The 21,037-nt window shown below is 44.2% G+C and overlaps 1 protein-coding gene across 2 annotated transcripts; it reads left to right on the top strand.

Moving 5' to 3' along the window:
* Window positions 1-2,844: 2,844 nt before the first annotated feature.
* LOC124657721 lies at window positions 2,845-7,364 on the top strand. Of its 2 annotated transcripts, XM_047196235.1 has the most exons (3): window positions 2,845-3,097; window positions 6,921-7,037; window positions 7,123-7,364. In XM_047196235.1, the coding sequence occupies exons 1-2, from the start codon at window positions 2,936-2,938 to the stop codon at window positions 7,002-7,004; spliced, it is 246 nt and encodes an 81-aa protein (XP_047052191.1). In that variant the 5' UTR covers window positions 2,845-2,935; the 3' UTR covers window positions 7,005-7,037; window positions 7,123-7,364. The 2 variants fall into 2 exon arrangements, with proteins under 2 accessions (XP_047052191.1, XP_047052190.1); XM_047196234.1 differs by having other exon boundaries at window positions 6,921-7,206.
* Window positions 7,365-21,037: the final 13,673 nt, after the last annotated feature.

Below are 21,037 nucleotides of genomic sequence, written 5' to 3' on the forward strand. Positions count from 1 at the left end.
ACATGGGTTCATAGAACTATACCATATCCCCAAGAGGTAACTAAAACTCTAGCCAATGAAAGATTTGAAAAGTTTATTGAATTGATAAAGATTTTATATTTGCAAATTCCTCTTATTGATTTATTAAAATTCCTCCATATTCAAAATATATGAAAGACATTGTTAACAATAAGAGTAAAATACCTAGGGAAGCTATTACTGCTATGCTTGCTGATTATTCTTTTAAGGAAAAGTTACCAAAAAAGCGTGGAGATCCAGCTATTCCTACTATTCCTTGCACTATTAAGAATACCTATGTGAAATCTGCTTTATGTGAGTTAGGAGAAGGGGTAAGTGTCATGCAATTCTCTCTTTATAAGAAGCTTAACTTGAATAAATTAGTTCCTACTGAGGTTTCACTTCAATGGCTGATAAATCCACTACGATTCCTATTGGCATATGTGAAGATGTTCCTATTATGATTGCTAATGAGCAAATCCCTTGAATTCCTTCTTTCATTTCTTCTAAAATTATTAGATTCTAATTTAAATGTAGATTAGTTAGTCAACTAAAAATACTTCTTCTATTCACTAATAATATCGTTTAGATACTTCAAAGTAGATTATATACGAAAAAAGAGTGAATATGCACACCAAAAATAGACTAGATATAGAACAAAATAAGTGAACTCGAAAAGCTAAAAGATCTTGCATTAGTTAATGAAGTAAGTAGGATTTTCGCTGAACCAAACTGCCCATAACACATCTTTTCTACTCGGGAAACAACTGCATGGACGAAGGGGAACAACAGCTTGTGGACGGAGGGGAGCAACAACCTAGACGGTGGGGAACAATAGCCTAGATGAAAGGGAACAACAATGTAGATGGTGGGGAACAAGAGCCCAAATGGTGGGGAACAAGGACCCAGACAAAGAAAAACAACAACCTCAACGGATGGGAACAACCGAACGAAGAGGAACAACAACCTAGATGGAGAGGAGCAACAACAAGGACAAAGGGGAACCACGGCATGAAAGAAGAGGAACAACATCCTGGACGTACGAGAACAACAACCTAGACGGACGAGAACGGCAAATTGAACAACGGGGAACAATAACCTGAGTGGAGGGGAACAACAACCAGAACGGAGGGGAACAACGACATTGTAAACATTGGGGAACAAGAAAATAGATGGAGGGGAACAACATCCTGAATGAAGAGGAACAACAGCCTAGACGAACGGGAACAACAACCTGGACAGATGGGAACAACAGACGGAACAACGGGGAACAACAACCTGAGTGGAGGGGAACAACAGCCTAGACGGAGGAGGACAATAACTTAGATGGTGGGGAACAACATCCTAGACAAAGGGGAACAACATTGTAGACGGTGGGAACAAGAGACTAGATGGAGGGGAACAACAGTCTGGACGTACGGGAACAACGCCCTGGACGTACGGGAACAACAGCCTCGACGAAGGGGAACAACAACCTGAATGGCGGGGAACAACAGCCTGAACGGAGGGAAATAATAGCTTAGATGGTGGGGAACAACATCCCAGACAAAGGGAACAACATCGTAGACGGTGAAGAACCAGAGACTAGATGGAGGGGAACAACATCCTAAACGTACGGGAACAACGCCCTGGAAGTACGGGAACAACAACCTGATGTACGGGAACAACAGCCTCGATGAAGGGGAACATCAACCTGAATGGCGTAGAACAACAACCTGAACGGAGGGAAACAATAGCTTAGACGGCGGGGATCAACATCCTAAACGAAGATGAATGAGGAACACGAACCCGGACGAAGGGGAACAAGAGCCTAGACGAAGGGAAACAAGAACCTAGACCAAGGGAAACAATAACCTCGATAGAAGGGAACAACATGATGGAGGAAACAACCTAGTATGTTGTTCCCCACCCTCTCTACGCAATTGTTTCCCACCGTCTAGGATGTTGTTCTCCTCTATCTAGACGGAGCGAAACAACAACCTAGATGGAAGATGATAATAACCTAAACAAAGGAGGACAAGAGTCTTAACGAAATGGAACAACAACTTAGCCAAAGAGAAACATGAGTTTAGACAGAGTGAAGAAAAAGCTTAGACGGAAATGAGAAAAAAAAGAGGAAAACCAAAATTTAGATATTAGTGGAACCAGATTTTAGATGGAGGAAAACAAAACATTTAGAGAAACAATAAGAACTAAGCCTAGATGTAAAAAATCCTACTAAAAACATAAATTTTAAATTTTAAAACTAAATGAAAACATCAAAAATAAAAATAAAAGAATGTGAGAAAGCAGAAAGAAAAAACCACCGTGTAGAAGAAAATGTAAGAAAGAAGAAAGTAAGAATGCTAAAGAAGGAAAAAATAAAAGAAATACATGTGAAAGAAAAAGAAGAAGAAAATCCTACCTAAGACCAAAAGCAATGTATACGTACACACAAGAAAATAACGATAAAAAAAAGATTCTAAACAAAAGAACGACTAAAGTCACACGAATGTTTTCCTGTTACCGGATGTCGCGTGGTACATACATCAATTACAACGGTGTACTTTATTAATCACGACGTACGTGGCAGCGCAGTGGCAGGACCAACCTTCTTGTCGTCTCCACCTAGTACCACTTCCCAGCTACAACTTATTAAAATTACTTTTTACGATCTTCTGCTCCACAGATGGGCCGGCCCATCACCGTGCGCTCTTTAGCGAAACGGTGCTCCCTAGCGCGTGTGCTACCGAGCAGTTTCCTTCGCGTTGAGCGCCAAATAGGTTTTCCCCCGACCTGGTTGGCATATACGGTTCGCCATAAAAAGCCTTCATCTGGTAGTTTTTGGTGGACCATCAGAGCTGGAGCCCATAACGCACATCGTGCCCTAAACGGCTAAATCTCCTCCGCCGCCGAAGAGTTGAGCAAGACGAAGAAGAAGCAACAGACAGATTCACAAATGGCGGGCGGCGGGCTGTTCGGCGGCGCGGGAGCGTTCTGGGCGACCCGAGCACTGGAGGTGGTGAAGAGGAACGACTCCCCTGGGCTGCTGTGGAAGCGGATCAAGCTCACCACTACCCGCAAGAACAACGCCAAGAAACGCCTAAAGCGCCTCTGGCAGGTAACACCAGGACGCATCTGCCCTCCTCCTTCTCTTTCCGATTGCAACATTCTGGGATGATTTCCTTGTCTTCCTGATTCATGCGCGGTTCTTATGGTTGGCCTGAATCACCTAAATCGACAAGTCGTTGGTTCTCCTGAATCTTCGCCATGGTAATAGTTTGCTCTCGACATATGTCCATCTAGTGGTGCTGATATGTTTCCTACTACCTCTGTCCATCTTTTGATGTCAAAAGTTTTTCTAAATTCAAATGTATCTAGACACATTTTATTGCATAGATACATCCAAATTTAAACGAACCATCGGACATCTATTAATGGACAGAGGGAGTAGTTTATTTGGACGGCAACATCTGGCATAGAATTGGGTGTGTTGTTTTAGCAGCCAGGTAGGTTGACTGCGTCCTGTAGTTGAATTGATGTAAGCATGCACTGGATTCTAGAATACTTGTTTGTGATTTAACCAGGAGATTATGAAGCTTAGCCATGAACGTAGGGCAAAATGGACTTGTTGACAGCTGCTCGGTGCATGCCAAGTAGTGGATCTTGCTATAGTTTGTGTGTTCAGAACTAGATATACGATCCGAGCTACTCTTCAGATTTATCATGAGGCAAATCAGAGTTTAACTAATTTGTTTCTTAAGCATGATGTGCTCTACAAGTTTGGGAGTCTAGCGATTCATCGTTTACTTGCCTTAACAGAAGACTACCTTCAAACTGGAACCACGGATCTTTGTAGGGGAAACCATGCTTAACAAACAATACCTAAAGAACCACATCATAAGAATTAACAACACTCCTAAGGCTCATGATAATCAGTTAAGATCCAACTTTTTCTTTTCAAATTTTAACTTCTATAACCTCAAATTTGCGACTTTTTGTTTTATATGTTCAGTTTTCCTTATTTAAATGTTTCAACTGATATCTCTACCGAATTTTGATTTATCTGATCATATATTGGAAATATCAACGAGTTGGCATGTGATATTGTGGTTTATCAGTAATACCTTCGAACTGGAACTACAGGAATTAGTTTTGATGGTTTGACAAATTTTGGTGAATTTCCTGAAGGCTTGTACTTCGTGTTCTCTTCCTCTTCTCTCTCTTGTAGTACATATGCTAGTTGTACTATGACAGAACATGAACTTAACGGACAGCTTGTGCATATGATTCCTGTTCCGTTTTGTCCCAGTGTCTATGGCTGATTTGTTTCCTCTTTTCTTCTCCTGGCTTCTAATACCTTGCAACTTGATCGGTGTTGGCTTCGTGTGAGGGGGCAATGGTGCTTTTATCTGTGGACTTGGTGCATATGTTGGTTCAGATCAAATCGAGGTGCTGGTGGAGTGGTTGTTGCTGCTGCAAGGCATCAACTCTGGGTCGAGTGGATATGCTATCTCCACTCCTCTACCCTCGTATTAGTTTTATTATAATCTTTATGGTGTGGACGCTAGTAAGAGGGATGCTGCAGACCGGAAGGCAGGAAGATCAGGATGGTTGTACTGGATCAGGAGATGATCATGTGTTCGGCAAAGACTTGCAACACCAAATAAAAGAGAGTCCTTTAGGAAAGTATAGGATTAGGAAAGAGTCCAATTATATTAGTAAAGATCTAATAATTCCAATAGTATTAGCCTATTAGGAGAGGTCGGAGATGGTCGTACTGTATCAGGAGATGACTAATCTTCAACACTTTCTCCTTGGTTGATCATGAACTGATGTGCATGCACATGGGCTTGAGATCATTGCAGAAAAAGAAAGGAGAATAACAATGGCTTCAGCTACCAAGTGCCAACACAGCAGGTACGGCTGCAACAGTGTCAGCGCAGCTAGAAGTCGACACAGCAAAGGCGATATATCATTAAGAAGAAGTTGGGAGTGGAGGAGCAGCAAGAAGCAGAGACATTGAAACCAAATACCATGACTGCTGGACTCTTCACAGCGGTGGAGCTCGTTGGTTCGATGGAAGTGAAGCAGCTAGTTGTGATGGCTGCAACATGTGATTGCACAACGATTGACATAAACAGGCCACATGTGCATCAGATTTGCAAGGAGGCGAGCCAGGAGGGCGAGCTGCAGGGCTTGGAGAGAAAGCCATGTCGACCAGCAGAATTGGAGGCAGATTCGTGTGCAGCTGATTGCTGGAACAAGCCCATGTGCGTGCACATCAGTTCATGATCAACCAAGGAGAAAGTGTTAGAGATAAAATATCTGTTCTGTTCAAGCATCCAACAAATCTGAAAGACCTAGAGGACAAGATCTACTTGAGAGAATTGGGTAAGCACAATATCAATTTGTGGAGCTGGAATCACAGTATAACATCATTGTGGGCTATTAGCATGCTATAACGTGCTATTAACGCGAATAGCGCGCTATAGCGCCGAAATAGCGTAGCATTGGTTCTCCAGATATGCTATAGCGTGCTATTAGCGTTGAAATAGCGCGCTATTTTTTTCCATGGTTATGAAGGCCTTCAACCCTGCCCGCCGCCCTACAGCTTGAGGGCAAGCTGCTTGTCAGGGAGGAGTATAGTGTTGTGGATGCTAGTAAGAGGGATGCGGCAGGCCAGAAGATCAGGATGGTTGTATTGGATCAGGAGATGATCAGGTGTTTGGCAAAGACTTGCAACACCAAATAAAAGAGGAGGGTCCTTTAGGAAAGTATAGGATTAGGAAAGAGTCCAATTGTGTCAGGAAAGATGAACGATTTCCTCAATGAAGCAGTAACCGGTAAACGATTTCCTCAACATTGGTATTAGGAGAGGTCAGAGGTCTGAGCATCCATTATGTAAGGATGACGTGTATCTACTTTTGGATCAAGCAAGAATAATCAATCTGATCTCTCCCTTGGTTACTCCCTCTTCTCAATCCCTCGCAGCCATGCCGTCGGGCTACACTTTACCTGAATTTTAGTAGAAGACAAACCTTACTTAAATCAGGTTCATCATGCACTCCAAACTTATAGACTAAATTAGGGTCTACATTTTTTATGGCATAAATGCAACCATGGTCTCCCATCATCCATACAATCTGGGCACAGGGTCTCTGGAAAATCTGCACCTGTTTTTATAACACAAATGTAATGAGAATGGACAGCATGATCTAAAGAAAGTGTGTAAATGGAAGTGATAAACTGTTGTAGGCAGGTGGTTGACATGCAAACACATAGTAGTAGGTTGGGGCTATCATCAAAGTATGAAGTTTGAAAGGGTTGTTGCCCAAATAATTCAAACTATCATAACTAATGCTTTGCAGGATTCATTCGTTCTTGACCCTTTAGAGTTAAGATCACCAAGTACACACCTGTATCGTGTCGCACAACATATTATTTTTACTTAAGGAGTATAATTTGTATTACCGGTTTCCCTGCACTATGCTTTCCTTTTTTTTTTTGTGAAGTTTGGCCCTGCAAAATTCTAACCAAGCTTTGATATTATGCTATGACTCCGGACGTTTGGACTCTGTTACAGAACTCTAAAATTATCATAACAGTGATACTAGGATTTATGTTCCACGTTGCTGATGGACCTTATTTATTTCCAACGACATTGTACAATTCATCTTGTTGATTTTGAATTACGTGAATGATGGCCATCATGCACACGTGCATTCCTTGAGAACTTGTGACTGTACACAACCTGTGAATCTTACTGAGTTGGCATGTGACTGGAGAGTAAGGCAATAACGATCTGTGATATCTCATGCTTGCATGTGTAATTCTCACTTATTAGAATTCCATTGTTCATGCAGTTTCCTTGCTATTAGCCTTCCATATCATATTCTGGAATAAATACCAAGCTAGTAACACTTTGCAATATTTGCTTTCAGAACGAAGCAGTTATAAGAGCTTGTGGTCAAGTAGAATCATCATCGACATCAAGCACCGCAGCAGCAGCTGGGAAACAACAGTAGTTACCGAAGTCAATCTGTGACGCGTGGGAAGCTGTATGGAAGTTGAAATATGTTGTTGACCTTTGTATTAAATGCTGAAGCCTAAAACCATATCCTTTTATTGTTTCATATTTTTCAGTCTGTCGGTCCCAGAAATTGGAACAAGTACATGCATGTACACATCCGGTTTCTTCATCAAAGGGGACATCATTGCTTGCCGCCATGCACTCCCTCGTGCTGACATCATGGAATTTTCGCTATTTCTTGCTTCTATGGTTTCATCACTTGACTGAAACTAGTTCGGCCATTTACAACGTACTTGGTTTGTGAAAAAAGAACTTGTTTCTGTGAGAATGCCCTCGATTTGTTTCCTTTGCTCCATTCTGCATCCTTCAAGGTCAGTGGATTTACTGTTCTGCTGATGTGCTGCTTTATGTGCTAAATGCATTGTACCCATTCTGCCTTGGACGTCAGCTGGTCACCATTTCAAAGCTTGCAAGTTTGGTTAAGACATCATGGGTTCAGATCATGTCCCTTGTGACGCTCAATATGCATATACTCTGCATTAGTTAATGTTTTGCAATGACCATATGCTCATTCGAAAGCACGCAAACAAAATATGCATGTAGCACCTCGCCTGAGCCACGAGTCCATCGAGGCCAGCAGCACACCCAATTACTCCGGGGCTGATGCCGATGGAACCAAAAATAGAATTCGGCTCTGCACTACACGTCGTCTTCACGATAAGAGTCCGTCGAGCCCGTCGCTCACCCGATTGCTCGGAGGCTACCACCGGCGTTTTCACAGTTATAAAAAATGGCTCTCTATAGCACATCGTTTACACGGTAAATTTTACTACGGGTCAATTGACACTTTGGATCGCCCGTTTGCACGGGCATCGCCATCAATAAATTCCAAACACAAACAATCGGCTCAGCACGTTACATCGTTTAGACCGTTTAGGCGATAAAAGTTGCTATGAGTTTTCATAATCTACAGCACACCCGAATACTCGAGGGCTGCGCAACAGATGAGAAGTTAGATCAATTATATACAAATATCACATCGTTTGCATGATCATCCGTTACACATTGCATTGATTTACATCAATGTGACTCCCTTGTTCGTTGCTCAGCTCGAGCCAGCAGATATGCTTCGGTGCCCCTGTCCAGCTTGTCGACTACAATTGTAGCAGGATTTCTCACAAGGGGATAATACTGATTTAAATCAACAGTTTCCCCATCCTGTCCCAAGGGCGGTCCATTGGCAATTAGCTCCAAATTAAGCGTCGGGTAGCGGGCTTGCACAAAGGCAAACTCGACTTCAGCCCCGGCAATGAGCTGATTCCGCACCAGAGCCCGAACCTCAGCAGCATTCTTGAACTTAGCCATTAGAGCAAGCAGCGTCGGAGGAAGCGGGTTGAACGGAAACAAGGTTCCCCATACCATGGCTAAGGATGCATGACACCTCTCGAAGAAACCATGTACTTGCTCCACCTGATCCTAAAACTTTACAATAGTAGCAGCCTTCGATTTATCGGTCCAGAACACGCCGTGAGGCTACGGCAGGTTGGTCAAAGCATTGACCCTGTCATGCACGCGCTTGTTCTCTTCCGACTCGTTCAGGAAAATGACTGCCGAAAAAGAAAAATAAATTCAGAAGGAACAAGCACTCGAAGATTCAAGACCAAAAGCATTGGCTACTCACATGCAAGCTTTAGGTGGCCTTCAAAAGCTCCTCCTGTGAATATTGCTCGGTTTTGATGGCTATTTCTCCCTTTTTCTTCAATATCGCCACCTCGGCGTGGATAACCACCAGGTCCTTCTCCATCTGAGATATTCTGCCACGAAGTTGCTGTACAAGCCCGGATTCATCACCAACCGGATGACTCGAAGAACCTAAAGCATGCGAGGAAACTGGAGCCACCTGCAAAAAGGTATCGAGTGCGCATATTTAGAAATACAAAAATCAAAGTCCAGGGATTTCTACTCCCATCGGGAACGCCAACGTCACAAAAGAAAGTGTTGGCAACATTGCCAACATGGTTCATTACAACACATGAGAATAAAGGTATTTATAAGTGTCGATTACAGATAAAGACAACAAATTCAACGAACTTGGGTCTGTGCAGAGGCACTCGGGGCAATCTTGGCAGCTCCCTTCTTCTTGTTAGCCTCCACCAAATCAATCAGTTGGCGCGCACATTTGCGAGCAGATTCGGTGAAGGAGCCCAGGTCGACAGCAAAACCGTCTTCCCCTGCCGTAAGCGCCTTCGACAGCTCCTCAAATTTGGCAGCGACGCCATACCCCATCATAAGTTGGAAGGCAAGGAGCGCTCCGTAAAGGCGTGAATTGCGCTTCAGTACCTCGAGTGGGCCGTCGGTGTCGATAAAGAATGCCTCCGCCAGCTCCCCCAAGGTCTTCTCTTGGCTCAGCTTCGGGAAGACAAGGGCGTACAACTTCGATAGAGCTGCCTTCGACTTCTTCAACAACTCCTGAATTTGCTCGCCAGAGTCCACGGCGAAGGAGACGGTGTCGGTCATGGAGTCAACCCGAAGTTTATTCGTGCGGTCCATGGGGGTGTCGGCAGTACCTGAACAAGATATAAATAAAAGCAATGAGTCATATCAACCTAAGAGATGTTCAAGTGATTTACCTAGCAGAGTCTCGGTGGATTTGCGGAGCCGATCCTCCCTTTTCTATGCTTGGGACTAGGCCTCCTCCTTCAGCTTCTACTCATCCTCCAGCTTGGCCTTCACCTTGGCGAGCTCCTTCTCCAGACCCTCAGCCTTCTTCCACGCCTCGGATGTGTGCTTGTTCACGGTCTTGATTCGTTCGGCTGAAGAATTGGTTGTAGCAAGCTCTGCGCGAAGCTCGACATTTTTGGCCTCCAGCTTGACGAACTGGGCGGCGAAGTCACCGTGGCGAAGATGGGCTGGAACAAAGAAACGAAGCAGTATTTATAACACTTGAACGTCTGTCAAGCCAACACTCGGCTGCAAGCAGCCGAGCATAGGCTCGGGGGCTACTCGGGTAAGGATTATCACAAAGGAAAACAAAACTGCAACGACACTTATGTGTCCCTGGGAAGCCGATGTTGTGGGAGCAGCTTTCGAGAGGGTGTCCTTCTTCTTATTCAGTGCTCTCTTCGGCGGTGAGGGACAATGGGCGCACCTTCCAGTGGAACCGACCCTTCCTTCACCAGGTCTTCGGATTCCGTGGTCGCCGTTTTCTCGGAGCCGGACCTCGGTTTCTTCGGAGGTGGAGGAGGTATCTCCCCTTCATCACTGGTCAAACAAATTCGACTACGTCAACAACACTGATGAAACTGCCAAGTGACTCAACGACGTACAAGAGAAAAGGCACTTATGACTCGAACATCATTTCTTCCTCGTTAGCAAAGACATCCGATGTTCGCTTCAATGTTGGAGCAGCCGACGCCTTGGGAGCTGCATCAACAAGAACAACATGATCAACATCATCGTCGTACTAGCTAGTAGGACATCTTCGGTGTCTTCTACATCTTCTTCTTCTTCTTCTTCTTCTTCTACATATGGTGGCCTCTGGACATCACCGACTGGATGCGGCGCTTCAAGAGCAGAGTGGCAAACTCGGTGCCGGTCATGGTCAGGCCACCAGAGTTCTTCAGATCCAGGACCCTTTCATACAATTTATCGGCTATCGGTTTCTCTTCGACAGTCAGAATGTTCCTCCAAGATTTCTTCGGTGTTGCCTCCAGAACATCCGAAAACATCGGCAGATCAGAGCTGTGCCTGAAGCTTGTTGGTCCCTAAGATAGAACCACTTCTGCCTCCAGTTCTAGACAAATTACTTCATCGAGAAGTTGAAGTACTTCACCTCCTTTCGGACGACGAAGTCGACTCCTCCCACGATGTAGGGCCCAATGTCCCGCAATGACAGTTCACGAAGAAAATCTTCTTCCACAAACCCTAGTGCGGGTCAATGCCGAGAAAGCCCTCACAGACAATGATAAAAATGGCAAGGTGCAGGATTGAGTTCGGTGTCAACTGCCAGAGCTGAATGCCGTAGGAAAAGAGGAGGTAGCGGAGGAACTCGTGGGTTGGGAGAGATAGCTCACGGTACAGAAAAGCGGTGAAGATCATGATGAACCCAGCAGGAGGCTTGGGACGAGAATCCGAGCCTGGGAAGCGAATGTCCTTCTCGTCACTAGAGATCAGTCCTAGGTGACGCATCTTGTTCTCCTCGCGCCTCGTAATGGAGGACATCGTCCAGTCGCACTGGAGGTCCTTGGTGGCGGCGGAGGATCTCGGCGCGGCGCCTGTCACCTTCGGACCGGTGGCGCTTGCGATGGCGCTAGATGAAGTGTCAGCCTTCTTCTTCCCCATGGCGCAGGGAGAGACAACAGCGGCCCACTCCTCCCACTACGCACGAGGATCGAGGAAACGCCTCGGTCAACGCGCACTGTTCGGTCTTTTCCAACTGACTGCATAGATGTGGGTTTGGCCCACCAGGTCACGTCGTGTCAGCTACGACGTAGCAGTTGCCACGTTACTGGTGATGTCATTGAAACTATCGGCTCCTCCATGGTGGAGCACCTGAATATATCTCGGAACTCGAAGAGATCTACGATATCCGGCTCAGCCATTTACAACCTATACATGACTACAAGATAATCATCCACATGCTCGGGGGCTACTCCCGATCCCATCGGGAGTGCTGGTCACACACCCGATAAAAAAGATGGAAGCCTTGTCGATAGAAAGTATTCAAGGAAAAACGAACCCGAAGATTCTTGCTTTTTTTTTTTTTACTTCGGGAGACCCTGAAGGTTATGGAATTGCTCATGAACCCGAAGGTTCCAACAATCCAGGTTCGGGCCCGGGGACTCAAACATATGTAGGGTAACATTGTTTTGCTTCGGCAGTTAACCAGTCTCGATTCATTGAGTAAATCGGGGCTAGTTACTCCATCCCTTACACATGATCAATTATTCAGCTTCTATTGAGCTTGAAGATCTTATGGATTGTCCAGTATCAGCTGATACAACTTTAGTCCCTGCCCGAAGCTTCGCTTCACCCAATCACTCGAGTGTTACATATGTAGGCATTACCCTTCGGGTACCCGACATTATCCTACCAAATTTGGCCCAACAAGGGGCCCATCTGAAGCACCGCAACCCAAGGTGGACCAAGACGTCGGTTACAAGGAGGAAAGATGGAAGGTGACAGTTTCTTGAAGTTTTTTTTAAGGCAATGAGACGTTCGAATAAGTAAAGGATGGATAGAGCCCCTCTATATTGTAAGCGACTCTGAGCATGACTCTCGGGACCTGACTTCCTATATAGAGGCCAAGAAAGGGCCTATCGGAGGCTCTCTCATAAAATCACACATTCCACAAGCATACACAAATCCTAGAAACCTTGTCTCTCGATGAGGACACCACTACGCAGTCCTTCGGCTATCTCATTGTAACCAATTTTACTCATAATCAAGATCAGACAGGCAGGACATAATGATATTACCTTATCGAGGGCTTCGAACCGGGTAAATCTCGCTCCCTGCTTGTCTGCTATCCGATGTCCCGTGCTAACCTGCAGGATTTCACTAACCCTAAGTTGTTCATGGTGAGCATTGCCGAGGAGCCACCTCATCACCCGGCCTCCGCATCAAAGTGATGCACACAATCTTATGTTCAAAATACATTATGATCTATTTATTTCAAGTCAGAACTGCCCATATCTTGATTACTGGTGCCGTCAGTTGACTTGACCATGCAAAAATATGTCATGCACCGTACAGTTTCAACATTCAGAGGGAGCATTATTTAAAGTACTCCATGATCGTAGCCCATCACTTGATTAATAGTGCCATCCGTTGGATAAATATGAATGTCTTTCAACAGGTCCTTTCACTTGTAGCCTCCACTTTGCTCGTCACCGTTAACTCTAGTGTGCTCTGAACTCCAATGATGTCTCTTAACACTCCTGTCTTCTCTTCTCCATTGACTGGCCTGTCCACTCCGTTGTCGGTAGATGAATAGTACGTAACAATCACACTGGCAATTCAACCTGGTACGTTATCCTAACACGTAGCTTGCATCTTGCTGATCCGATCTAATCCGTCAATGTCAGGAAACCTCATATAGATCGACGCCCCACGTACGATAATTTCTTCCCGAGGTAAGAGCATCTCGAATAGGCGCGACGGAAACGGACGCGAAACGACTGTTTGCGATCGCGCGGTCGAAAAATGCGTCTGGTACCAGGTCAGCCCGACGCATAGTAATTGGGGTGTGCGCGAAGACGCAAACGTGGCCAAATATGCATCTTCACGGACGCTACGGTCGCACCGAGTGTCCGCTCGCGTCTGTCGAACGTTACATCGGTCCCACCTGGCAGTGACCCAGGCTCGATGCATCTTCTCAGGCCCTCGCCTGCTGAGTGGCCGCCACCCACATCTACCAACGAAGTAATGGCGATGCCATGCGTGCAGCGCCCCTCGGCTGCCTCCGACGTATATAAAGAGGGGCGCACGCTCCTCTTTCTCATCCTCTCCTCCACATAAACCCTAGCCGCCACAACCTCCACCGTAGCGCCACCTCGCTCTTCCTGCGACACAACCAACCCCGCGAGGTACTCCATGGCGGGTCCTGGTGGCCGACGAGGTGCGAGGCAGCGAGCGTGGCCACCGCGGCCAGGGCCGCCAAGGTGGAGCAGCTACGACCCTACGTACGCCGTCGTCGTCTTCGCATGAGGACCTGTGCTTCGAGTTCCTCCTCCGGACCAGGACCCCCTCGGCATCAAGCGGCTCCCGGAAAAATTCGCCTCTTTCGTTGACGGCGCCGAGCCGGCCGAGTTGCAACTAAGGGAGGCCAGCTGCAACTTTTGCCGGTGGCCCATCGAGGTCTTGTTCGACGAGAAAGGCAAGATGTACATGCACATCGGGTGAGACAAGTTCGCCCGCGACCTCGATCTCGAGCCCGGCGGCTGGCTCACCTTCCTCTACGAGGGAGATGGCGAGATGATCGTCAAGGTGTTCGATGACACATCCTGCCGCATGCACTACCACACCGGCGAGTCTGGCTCGGACACCGACAGTTAGATGGCCACAGGCCAATTGAAGCCACTAGTGGAGGTTTCTCTATGTTCTTCCTTGGTACGAACAACAGGGCTATCATAGCAAGCTGGATTTTTTAGTTTGGGTGATTGAGAGTGCCAAGAGTGTTCTTTTTTTACAGCAAACATAAGAAACCTGCGTGGCCAACACTAATTAGGTTTTCTTATTTTGCAATATTTTAACCATGTTTTAAACTATGTATTAGTTTGTGTAATGTTTGTATCTATATTTAAATGAAAAAGAGGAAAAAGGTAGAAAGAAATGCAGCAGGCTGCTGGGCACCCCTGGCGCAAATGAACGCGCGGTAAAAAAACGATCATTTTCTTGTCTGCGATGAGATGTAAACGGACACACGTGGATAATTTAAACGTTCGAAATGCGTCGGCCTGTTGGAGATACCATTACTGCGCAACTTTCGCTCGAGATGGCTGCGCACTGGCCGTGCTTCTTTCTACCGTTAATTTTTTTCCTTTAGAAATTAATCAAGTATTGGTGGTAAAGGAATGGACGGAGGCACTGGACATCGCAGCAAGTGACCACCATTGCTTGAATCTGATGATCCCACCACTTGCTCTCTTGCTTTTGTTTGAGCGGTATATATCGAGCCAGGGAAGAAGGGGAAAGGAGGACCGAAAAGAACTGCTGCCCAAATGATTAATATGTTGTCTGGTAGCTACTGGCTACCTAGCCTACCATGGAAAAGGTATCCCTGAAAGAAACTACTCTAATTAGTTAGGGTAGATACTCAATTCAATCATTTTTAGGGCTTCTATTTGGGAGCGGCATTTGTGGCCCCGAGCTAAGATGAGCTCGTTTGCTGGACCGCTCATCAGGTCTAGGGATCAGTGCATGTCAGCCTTTTCGGTATCCATATAAGACTACTCGTAGTGGGAGTAACTGAGGTATGTAGTAATATAGAGCTACATGCATTGTCAACTAGAACTGATGACATGATATGACATTAAATGAAGAAAAAGATGGTTGTGGTAACTAGCTTTGTTACCATAACATCACACTTTTCCATGTAGGATGAGTCTACAAGCTAATTAATACACTCATCCATAATATTACATCTAAGTTACTATGCACTATGAATGTAGTAACATAAGCTAGTGTCATGTGCATGACACTAGTCGATGTTACTCCCCACTATGACTAGTCTGACACGCATAAATCGGTGGAGAAGGTCGATACGTGTATCCGTCGATGGGTTACGGTGGGCCAGGCTATGACGGTCAGCGAACGCCGTCCCTCGACTCAGCAACGTTGACTCGTGTGTGTGGTATGTATAGATGGCCGACATTCCTGTGCCCGATGTATAGAAGATAAAAAAATCTGTGCGCATTTGGTCGGAGTTGTATGTGGTCGGAGACGTCGGAGAGTATACGAGGGCGCCGGTCGGAGAGAGCTTTCCTACCATGGAGGTGGCCCAGGACGTGCGGCACCGATCTGGATGGCGAGCAGTCCGCAATTGTGGCAGAGATTGTCACAACAATGGAGTTGACTCTAGGTATGTTGGGGGGGGGGGGGGACTGGAGGTTGAAGATGATGGTGTCAAATCTAGGGTCTCCGGTGACAGCTCAAAGAAAGAATCAGCTCAGTTTGTACTCCGTACGGAAAGCAGAACCTAATAAGCTACGGGCTAGTCCAAAAGGTGTGCCTCTAATCCCAGCTTTCTGCAATCTTGGAACTGCAGAAATCATTGTGTGTGGAATGTGGAAATCTTGGAACTCCGTAGCGAAAGCAGAACCTCAACATTTGTTGTGGGCGGAGAACAAGTGAGAGGTAGAAGAATTGAAATCCGATGCTAAGAATACATGTTCTCTATAAAAAAAATAGCGCTCGAGGCGGCCGACGACATGCTGGTGCGGTGGGTTGTGAGAGCAAATCCTGGTGCTAAGTGGTGGTTGATGTCTACGCACGCTTCTATTCTTGTAGACAGTGCTGGGCCTCCAAGTGCAGAGATTTGTAGAACATCAACAAATTTCTCTTAAGTGGATCACCCAAGGTTTGTCGAACTCAGGGAGGTAGAGGTCAAAGATATCCCTCTCAAGCAAGCCTGCAATTACGATACAAAAAGTCACTTGTGTCCCCAACACACCCAATACACTTGTCAGGTGTATAGGTGCACCAGTTCGGCGAAGATATAGTGAAATACAAGTAATATGAATGATTGTAAGTAGTAATTGCAATCTGAAATAAAAATGGCAGCAAGCAAACGTGTAGCAGAACTGGTTGTAAACGGTGTTTCAATGCTTGAAAACAAGGCCTAGAGATCATACTTTCACTGGTGGACACTCTCAGCAATGATACCATAACTGAATACATAGATATTATCACTTCACTATGCTACTCTGAACCACTCTCTGATTTGATAATAAACAAAAATTCATTGCGTAAGTCTGCATAAGCATTCCTTAAAGTTTGCATTCTCAATCTATGGACACCCCACGCTTTCACTTTGAGAATACAAAGATGGTACTAACTAGTCACCACGATTTATAAGTATTTCTATAAATTAAGCATAAGAAACAAACACGGTGTGCACACTATCACCTTCACACCGTTGGACAAGGTGTCCCCGGAGATCACATAATAAAACCACTTGACTAGCACAATAGTTGAAGCATAACATCTACTTATTCAACTAGATTACAAAGCTAATGATCACATAAAGATCATACATGGAGAGATAGATAGACCACGTAGCTACCGGTAAAGCCATTAGCCTCATGGGAGAACTACTTAGTCCTCATCATGGAAGTCAGCAACGGCGATGGAGATGACGGTGGAGTCGATGGAGATGGCTCCGGGGGCAATTCCCCATCCCGGCAGGGTGCCAGAACAGAGACTTCTGTCCCCCAAATTTTATCTGCGATGGCGGTGGAGCTACGAAACTTTTCGTGGGCGGAGGCTGATTGATTCAGGGTTCATGCGTCCGGAGGCTTCTTATAGAGGTCGGTGGAGGCCAGGGGGCCCACACCACCCTAGGCGCGGGCCAGGGCCAGGCTACACCTAGGCATGGTCCGGCCACCCTGTGGCCCCACTTCGTCTCTCCTCCGGACTTTGTCTTCGTTACGGAAAAATAAGATCTTCGGGTTTTGTTTCGTCCAATTCCGAGAATATTTTCTGTACAACTTTTCTAAAATATTAAACAACAGAAAACTAGGAACTGGCACTATAGCATCTTGTCAATAGGTTAGTGCCGGAAAATGTATAAAAGTGCAACGAAGTGTAAACAAAACATATAGAAATTGGTGTAAAATAAGCATGGAGCATCAAAAATTATATATACGTTTGCAACGTATTGATACGTCTCCAACGTATCTACAATTTCTGATGTTCCATGCTAGTTTTATGACAATACCTACATGTTTTGCTCACACTTTATAATGTTTTTATGCATTTTCCGGAACTAACCTATTAACAAGATGCCGAAGTGCCGGTTCCGTTTTCTCGTTGTTTTTGGTTCCAAAAAGGCTGTTCGGGCAATATTCTCGGAATTGGACGAAACAAAAGCCCACGATCTTATATTTCACGGAAGGTTCCAGAAGTCCGAAGGGGAGACGAGGAAGGGCAGCAGGGGACCCACACCATATGGCGGCGCGGGTGGCCCCCTGGCCGCGCCAGCCTATGGGGAGGGGCCCCCTGGCTCCTCCGACTCTGCCTCTTCGCCTATATAACCCCTCGCGACGTAAAAACCCTACACCAATTGACGAAATTCTAGAAAGACTCCAGGGGCGCCGCCGCCATCGCGAAACTCCAATTCGGGGGACATAATCTCTGTTCCGGCACGCCGCCGGGACGGGGAAGTGCCCCCGGAAGCCATCTCCATCGACGCCACCGCCTCCATCATGCTCCGTGAGTAGTTCCCCCATGGACTACGGGTTCTAGCAGTAGCTAGTTGGTACTCTCTCTCCCATGTACTTCAATACAATGATCTCATGAGCTGTCTTACATGATTGAGATTCATCTGATGTAATCGGTGTTGTGTTTGTTGGGATCCGATGAATTGTTACATTATGATCAGTCTATCTATAATTTTGTGAAGTTATTGTTGCTGCAATCTTGTTGTGTTTAATGCTTGTCACTAGTGCACAAGTGGCAATCTTAGATTTAAGCTCTATACTTATTGCTTAGATTGTATCTACAAGTTGTTTGCACATGATTAATAATCTTGATGTTCTATCTTAATGCTATTTCAATCCTATTTCAATCCTATGCATGACTATATATGGAAAACATGCCTACATGATTAATAATCTTGATGTTCTATCTTAATGCTATTTCAATCCTATTAATTGCCCAACTGTAATTTGTTCACCCAACACTTGTCACTTGTTATTGGAGAGTTACCACTAGTGTAGATAGCTGGGAACCCCGGTCCATCTCTCATCATCATATACTCGTTCCTATATGACATTGGAAGTAGTATCAACTATTTTCAGGTGCCATTGCCTCTGTGTTACTGCTACTGTTGTTGTGTTACTGTTACTATTGCTCTCATATTACTGCTGCTTTCACATCACCCCTGTTACTAGTGCTTTTCCAGGTGCAGCTGAATTGACAACTCAGTTGTTAAGGCTTATAAGTATTCTTTACCTCCCCTTGTGTCGAATCAATAAATTTGGGTTTTACTTCCCTCGAAGACTGTTGCGGTCCCCTATACTTGTGGGTTATCAAGACTATTTTCTGGCGCCGTTGCTGGGGAGGCATAGCTCTACTCATAAGTTCACCTGGGGAGTACGCTCTACCTCTCTCTCTGTTTTATTTTATTTTGTTTTGCTTAGTTTACTTTTGTCTAGTTTATTTGTGCTTAGTTTATTTCTGTCTAGTATTATTTTGCTTAGTTTACTTTTGTCCAGTTTGTTTTTGTTTTGTTTTACTTTCTCATATACCCAAAAATCCATAAAAATTTGAAAAACCTAAAAATTAAAAACTGTTGTTATGGGAGAACCCACAACCTATTTGGAGCTTATAGAATTATATAATAATTATAGAGAATCAAGAACGGGTAAAGTCATGAGTGATGTGATAGAAAAATTGAATACAATTGCTAAAATCTTGCTTAAACGCCATGATATAAACTGTTGCTCTCAACAGGATACTAAACATCTTAAATTCCAATGTGGCTTTAGTGAAGAAGTTTTAATTATGAACTATAATTGGAATAACTATATTCATCTTGGGTTCGAAGAGGTAGAACAATTTGTTTTATTTATGGGAGCTTCTGAGATCGAATCCTTCATGGCTAAAAATTATGAAGGGATGAAGCTTGCTACCCGCATGGGTAGCTACACACCCATGGTGAATACCAATATGCAAGCCATATTAACTTGTTTTAGCTCGGTTTCCTAGTAGAACGTGAAATTCTAGTGTACAAAAGTGGTTTCCGAATTTTGATTTGAACTTTTTTTTGTCAAAGTCAACTCTGTATTCATAAAGTCAACGCAAAATACATTGGTGAGTTGACTTTGATCAAAAAATATTCATATCAAAATTCGGAAACCACTTTTGTACACTAGAATTCCATGTTCTACTAGGAAACCGAGCTAAAACAAGTTAATATGGCTTGCATATTGGTATAGTGCATGGGTGTGTAGCTACCCATGCGGGTAGCAAATGCACTCTCAAATTATGAAACTTGTGTTGCTTGTAAGGACCTTAAAGATTATGTCTCTTCTATCCTTAATTTTTGCATAGAAAGTTACAGCCATAATCCTTATATTGTTGATTATAAAGAGAGACTCATTAATGCACAAGAATGCACTCACAATTTGTAGGAACCTGTGAAAGAAGAAATTGATGAACCTGAAAGCTCATTGGATGAAAAAGAGGAGGAAATTGATGAACCTGGAAACTCATTGGATGAAAAAGAGGAGGAAATTGATGAACCTGAAAGCTCATTGGATGAAAAAGAGGAGGAGAGTGATGAACAAAAGGAGGAAGAATGGATTAGCTACCCATGCCAACCTTCTAATGAGAGTAACTCTTTATCTCTTACACTATTTGATTGTCCTCCATGCTTACCAAAAGAGGATGAATGTTATGTTCCTGTGGATTCTCTTGAAATATTTCCTATGAGTAAAACTTGTGAGAATAATTATGCTACTGTTATCTATGATAATACATGCTATTTTAATAAATCTTATGATAATGCTTTGTTTGTGCCTGATGTCGAAATGCATGGTACTAAAGAGTTTTGCTTGGCAAATGTTTATGATAAATCTCTAGATGATGGTCCTATGTTACTTGATAATATTAATTGTACTACTAATGAAAATGGGATTGGAGAGATCTTGAATTTATCTAGGAGTCCCATATCTCTTGAGAATGATCAATCATCTTGTTACATTATTGATAAAAGTGGGTTTGAAAGTTTTAATCCCACTATTTTTAAGCTTGATAAAAATTATGTGTTTGTAAATCATGAAAAGCATGCTTTATGTGATAGTTATATTGTTGAGTTTGTTCATGAAGCTACTGAAAATTATTATGAGAGAGGAAAACATGGTTGTAGAAATTTGCATGGTACTAAAACACCTCTCTATATGCTGAAACTTTTGAAGTTACTCTTGTTTTATCTTCCTATGCTTGTCACTTTGTTCTTCATTAATTTATTTGTGTACAATATTCCTATGCATAGGAAGTGGGTTAGACTTAAATGTGTTTTGAATTTTCTTCTTGATGCTCTTTTTTGCTTCAACTCTTATTTCTTATGTGAGCATCATTAAAATTACTGAGCCCATCTTAATGGCTATAAAGAAAGCACTTCTTGGGAGATAACCCATGTTTTTATTTTGCTACTATTTTGTTGTGTCTTGGAAGTTGTTACTACTGTAGCAACCTCTCCTTATCTTCATTTAATTGCAATGTTGTGCCAAGTAAAGTCTCTAATAGAAGGTTGATACTAGATTTGGATTTTTGCGCAGAAACAGATTTTTTGCTGTCACGAAT

Source organism: Lolium rigidum, chromosome 5, assembly GCF_022539505.1.
Source record: "Lolium rigidum isolate FL_2022 chromosome 5, APGP_CSIRO_Lrig_0.1, whole genome shotgun sequence".
Classification (NCBI taxonomy): domain Eukaryota; kingdom Viridiplantae; phylum Streptophyta; class Magnoliopsida; order Poales; family Poaceae; genus Lolium; species Lolium rigidum.

What these genes read in the sequence shown, in the direction of transcription:
- LOC124657721 (XM_047196235.1), top strand. Translation starts at nt 2,936, where the DNA reads ATGGCGGGCGGCGGGCTGTTCGGCGGCGCGGGAGCGTTCTGGGCGACC. An exon ending in GCCTAAAGCGCCTCTGGCAG is followed by an intron (nt 3,098 to 6,920) that starts GTAACACCAGGA and finishes ATTTGCTTTCAG; the next exon opens with AACGAAGCAGTTATAAGAGC.